Source organism: Dendrobium catenatum, unplaced genomic scaffold, assembly GCF_001605985.2.
Source record: "Dendrobium catenatum unplaced genomic scaffold, ASM160598v2 fragScaff_scaffold_390, whole genome shotgun sequence".
In the NCBI taxonomy this organism is placed as follows: Eukaryota; Viridiplantae; Streptophyta; class Magnoliopsida; order Asparagales; family Orchidaceae; genus Dendrobium; species Dendrobium catenatum.
This window is the reverse complement of record NW_021318852.1, coordinates 5996551-6001867: the sequence shown is the minus strand read 5'-3', so window position 1 is coordinate 6001867 and position 5317 is coordinate 5996551. Positions and strand designations below refer to the sequence as shown.

The window sequence follows — 5317 nt, the reverse complement described above, 5'->3', positions numbered from 1 at the left end:
ACGTTTAGTTTTGAGCCTCAATGATCTGCTTCTAATGCAATAATTAATCTTAAACTACTTCCAAGAATGGCTTTAATAATGTCTGAATCAACCTTAAGTGGCTCATTGAAACTGTTTTGACTAACCTGAATATGTAATTTTCCTTGCATATTCTTCTCAATTCAGGCCTTTTTTTTTTTTTTTTTTGGGGGGTGATTCCTTATATTATTTGGAATACACTCCCATCTTTTTGACCGTATAGGCGACTGAGGCAAAGGCAATTGGGGGTTGGAACTTCGGGCCAAGAAACTCTTGCAAAGCATTCAAATCTATCTTTGGTAAAAGTAAACCAAACTCCAACAATCGAGATCTGGATCATACATAGCCTGTTCAACATGAAGAATGGCTGGCGGATTCTTTTTTTTTTATCCACTCGGTCGGCTCAGGCAGACCCGCCGAGGTGGATGCGCCGGAAGCTCCTGAGATCCTATTACCTGTAGCAATCCTATATATTCAACTATTCATTGTACATTCTCTTTTTGTAATTACAAGATTTGAGCCTTAGCTTTCATCATTCCCAACAAAAACAAATAAGTTTGAGCTGTCAAAAACCAAAAGGTAACATTTTAGTTACAACATAGTTACAACACATAGTAATCACCACTACCCAGAAAAAACTCACATTTTTACAGATGCATCAGCACTATATAGTATAACCAAAAAAACAACACAACTGACAGATAAGAACTTCCATCTTAATATGGTTTATTTTTCTAACTACTTGCTATGTCACACCTTATAAAATACAAGCATGGTTAGCTGTCTCTCAGCAGTCCAAGGATGAAATGCTGATGCCTAATGGGGCTCCTACTCCCCCTGCAATTTATAAGAATTTGTTAGCTAGCTTCCAAGAGAATTCAAACAATATTAAAAAAAAAAAAAACTAACCAAGTAACCATCTCAACTAATATCTATTATTAAGGGTCACAGTTTGGACAACTGCAGCAATCTTAAAAATAGTTATGAGATTGTTGTGATGATGACAAGTTTTTATCCCACCGGTCTACATGAATCTTTTTTTTCTCCATTGTGTCCTATTAAAAGTCAGATTCTTATTTAAATTTATTTAAAAAAGGTTATAACCAGGTTTTTTTACGTCTACCTCTGCTTTTCATAATATAGACTAAGATCTAATACATCCACTCTCAGAAGGCCAATGTTTTATGTGATCAAATCATCTAAGAAGAGTCTTTAATTTTATATGCTACTGAAGCTACTCCATGTATATACTTGTTTAATATTCAATCTCTAAGTGTAAAGTCATACATTCACCTTGGCATCCTTATCTCTACAACACTTTTTTTAAGGGCCAACATTCCACACCATAAGCAATGAAGGTCTCATCACCATTTTATAAATTTTTACCTTAAATTTGAGGGGTACTTGTCCATCACAGAAAGGCCCAATGCAATTCTCCACTTCAACCATCCAATTTGAATTCTACTAATAATATCCTTATCTATTTCACTATCACTTTAAACAATAGACACAAGACTATTTCAAACTTTTTTCTTAAAAAAAAAAAGTTCATAGCTTTGCTTTCCAATGGAAATAAATTTATTATTACTTTAAATTTTGATGATCAAAAACAGATATAAGAAAATTGATATTCAATATTTTCAAAAAAAATTATATAATACTTATAACAGTTTTCAAAATATATAGTTTTACTTGTTAATTTTAATAAAGTTGCTTTTTTGAAATCTACTAAATCCTAATAAATTTTATTCTAAAAAAAATTTATAGACTGCTAAAAGTATAGCAGTGGTCTATAAAACAAACTGCAAAAATATTATTTCAAATGCACCCTAAAAATGGAATATAAAGTAAGATTAAAAAAAACACACACACACATAAAGAGTTGATCACCTTCTTCGAGCGAGCAAGCCCAAGAAATTTGTTCCTACCCTTACTGGGTGAGGAGGGTTTAGTAACTTCCTTGTCTTCCTTGTGCCCTCCATATCCATATAGCCTCAGCTGCTCCCTTACAAACTTATTGTAAATGAAGGCCGATCCCCTCAACTGTGGAAGCACCAGCCATGTCACAAATATCAACTTTACCGTATACCATATGGGTATCCTTCAACATCAAATGCAGACAGTTTATCAGAAATAACCATATTTTGTAAGGCATATGAAATATATCACAGTTAAGCAAGATTCAATAGCAACCACACGCCTACCATAACATTTTGGTGCTTTTCTCATTTTAGCTATATTTTAAAGATGGAGGATTTACATACATACAACTTTATATTATGTTATTTATATATCTAACACCTAAAACTTTAATATATCATGTCTAACGCCATAAACAACTTCAATATAAAAATGTCCCTCATATATTTCATTCCTACCACCCATAACACATTTTAAACTTTAATATTTCATTTCTTGCACTCATATTTGATCTATGGGCCGGTGGTAGGCATGAAATATTAAAGTTTTTTGCGTTAGATATGTAAATAGCATGATATAAAGTGGTATGTATGTAAACTTTAAAGATTTGATCAGGTGGCAAATTTTGTGCATGAAATTTATAATATTAAGATGGGGGTGTTGCTAAAAATAAGAATGAGACTATGTAAACATAGTTCTAATAAATACAAGCTAAATAAAAACATAGACTCAAGGATTTGATAGATAAAATTGATGTATAAAAATTCTGAATAAAAATAATCAGAACAAAAATAACCTAAGTAAAAGTTGTTAAGATATATTTAACAAATAATAAAACACTCATGAGTAGTCCAAAAACTGATAAATTTCGTACATGAATTTGTAATTTTACAACTACACAACTAATTTGAGATTGGCAAGAAATACCATGACAGCAAGGGCTCTGCAACCATCTCAAACAAGGTTAAGAAGGAGTAAATAATCCAGTAGGCCAGCCACTGCTCATCATCCACCTTTGTTGGACTCTCTATTGCCACCACCGACGCATATCTGCACCCAACATCATCAAAATCCAATCAAAATCATTTCAACCAAACAAAATCTTCTTTTTCTACCATCTCTTCTTCTTCTCCATACAAAATAAGAAAGAACGACTCTACTTACAAGGGGTATAACAGCATCACGCAGGGCCTGCGGATTAGGGCAAAGGCACAAGCGGTTAGACCGGAGCAAAAGTATAAAATTAGGGCAAAATAAAGAGGAGAAGATGGATTACCCAGCAACAGAATAGAGATTGGAAAGTATAGTCCAGATTTGTGCCATGATTCGTGATCTTCTTTCCGAATTCAGATTAAAAAGAAGCGGATAGAGAAGGATTTTAGCGAGGGAGAGAAGAGGATAAGCAAGGCTTAAGAGAATATCGAGAGGTTTATAAGGGAGTAAAGTTGACTGTGGAGGAGCGGTGAGGTCACCCTCAGGCAGATGGCGGTTCCACGTAGAACCGACCATAACTGCCGACACACTTGTATTGCGCAGAGGGAGATGACTGGTTTCCTTTGTAATTATTATAATCTTTAATTATGAGTATTTTATTAAGAATATATATATAAATAAAGATAATATAAATTATAGTTGCCAATGTCCTCAAATAATATAAAATGTTACAATATCTTAAATTTTAATGAAATTTATTTGAAATTAAGATTTTATTTGGGACGATTTTTTTACTGTTTTTTAAAGCAATTTTTTAGTAAAAAAATAGAAATTTTTGTACTAAAAAGTTATTTTAGAAAGCAGTAAGAAAGCTGTCTCAAACGAAGCCTAAATCTGTCATAATTTTCTATAGAATTATTTATATTTTGATATTGAAATCATATTTTTTATCATTTATATATAAATAATTGAGTTTCATTTGCTTAATAAAATTTGCAATTTTTTAGAAAAATTCATATGAAACATTAAACTCACCTTCCAACTATAAAGCCCTAATGGCATTTGGTTGCATATGTTTATTTTAAAGTTTAAATTGAAAGAAGAAATTTGAAAAAATCAAAATCAAAATTAGATCTTGGATTTTGCCTGTTGCAAGTCAGCACGATAGGACATATTTCATCTATGGTCTTGCCAAGTTAGTTTGTGACATGAAATGTCCAAAAAAGAACATTCAACTAATGAGCATATTCATGGAAAATGTTTGTTTATGGATTCATCTTGTTAGATCAACTTATGAAAGGATGATTGAGATTATGGAGAAAAGTGACACAAAGAAGGATTTTTTGTGGAGGTCATCAACATATATTTTGGTGTCTTTCTCTTTTTGTATTTCGTGTTTATAAATATGAAATATTTGTTGTACTTGTATGGTATTAATACGGTATTAGAATAAGTTGTGCAGCTTTAGTATTTTATTTTATCATATAAAGTTTTGTTTAATGAAATGTTGCTACATCTTCTTCTTATGCTTTGAAGGATGATGGAAGAGTATTCATAAAGACTAATGTGAAATATATAAAATTAAGGATGACATAACTTTAGGAGAATCAAGAGCATTATTAAGGCAAAAGGTATAATATCATGAGTGGGTTAATCCTCCAAAACTTTATTAAACTTTATAATCACAGAAGTCTTAAACATATCTCCTTGAAGATAAATTCAACTTAACTTCTAGTTCATCAAATTTTAATATTTAAAAAAAAAAACTTTGCCATTATATATATTTGTGTGTATAAATGGTCAAATTTTATCTTCTCAAGATCTATACATTTTTAGGAGAAAATTTTCTCAAAATCTATAATATAAACCTCTAAAATTCTAAAATATTTAACTCAAAATCTAGCTCTTCTCCTCCCCTCCATAATTGCATCCTTTTTTTCTATGTATGAAACAAGCCCTTCCCTCTCTCCATTCTTGGAAACAATAATTTTTAATTTGAAAAATCATCAATGAAACTATATATCTCACATGCATTCACTGCAAAACCCTTTCCATATTATTGGTTATTAGGAGGTAAGGAAGGATGATTGAAATATTTTTTAAAGAACATAATTTCATGTGCTTGGATATCTAATTCATGATAACAAACTATTCATGATGAAAAGAAGATTCACTACTAACAGTGAATTCAAAATGAATATATATATATATATATATATATTTCATATGAATGATTGAAAAGTATAAAATATGTGATGCATATAAAACTATAACACAAAAGGCAAGTAACTAATGCATAAAGCACTGCTCTAATCATCATTATGCATTCACCCTCAAAGCCAAAACTCTTGTTATTACATCACCCAATCCTTCACACAAAAAGGACTAAAAATAAGAATAACATTCACACAAATATTAAAATACATAAAAAATGAAAACTCCTTGT

The 5317-nt window shown here is 31.0% G+C and overlaps 1 protein-coding gene across 1 annotated transcript; it reads right to left on the bottom strand.

Annotated features, from left to right (window-relative positions):
* Positions 1 to 515: 515 nt before the first annotated feature.
* Positions 516 to 3486, bottom strand: LOC110097506 (HVA22-like protein e). The gene is made up of 5 exons (XM_020823895.2): positions 3215 to 3486; positions 3103 to 3129; positions 2866 to 2988; positions 1909 to 2119; positions 516 to 855 (listed from the first exon to the last, which is right to left on the bottom strand). The coding sequence occupies exons 1-5, from the start codon at positions 3445 to 3447 to the stop codon at positions 847 to 849; spliced, it is 603 nt and encodes a 200-aa protein (XP_020679554.1). The 5' UTR covers positions 3448 to 3486; the 3' UTR covers positions 516 to 846.
* Between the last annotated feature and the right edge of the window lie 1831 nt (positions 3487 to 5317).

Bases quoted from the DNA above. Each gene is read 5' to 3' on its own strand.
- LOC110097506 (XM_020823895.2), bottom strand. From the start codon at position 3,447: ATGGTCGGTTCTACGTGGAACCGCCATCTGCCTGAGGGTGACCTCACC. The intron at 2,989-3,102 runs GTAAGTAGAGTC...TGTTGGGTGCAG, and splicing joins GTGATGCTGTTATACCCCTT to ATATGCGTCGGTGGTGGCAA. The intron at 2,120-2,865 runs GTATTTCTTGCC...TTGATGTTGAAG, and splicing joins GCAGAGCCCTTGCTGTCATG to GATACCCATATGGTATACGG.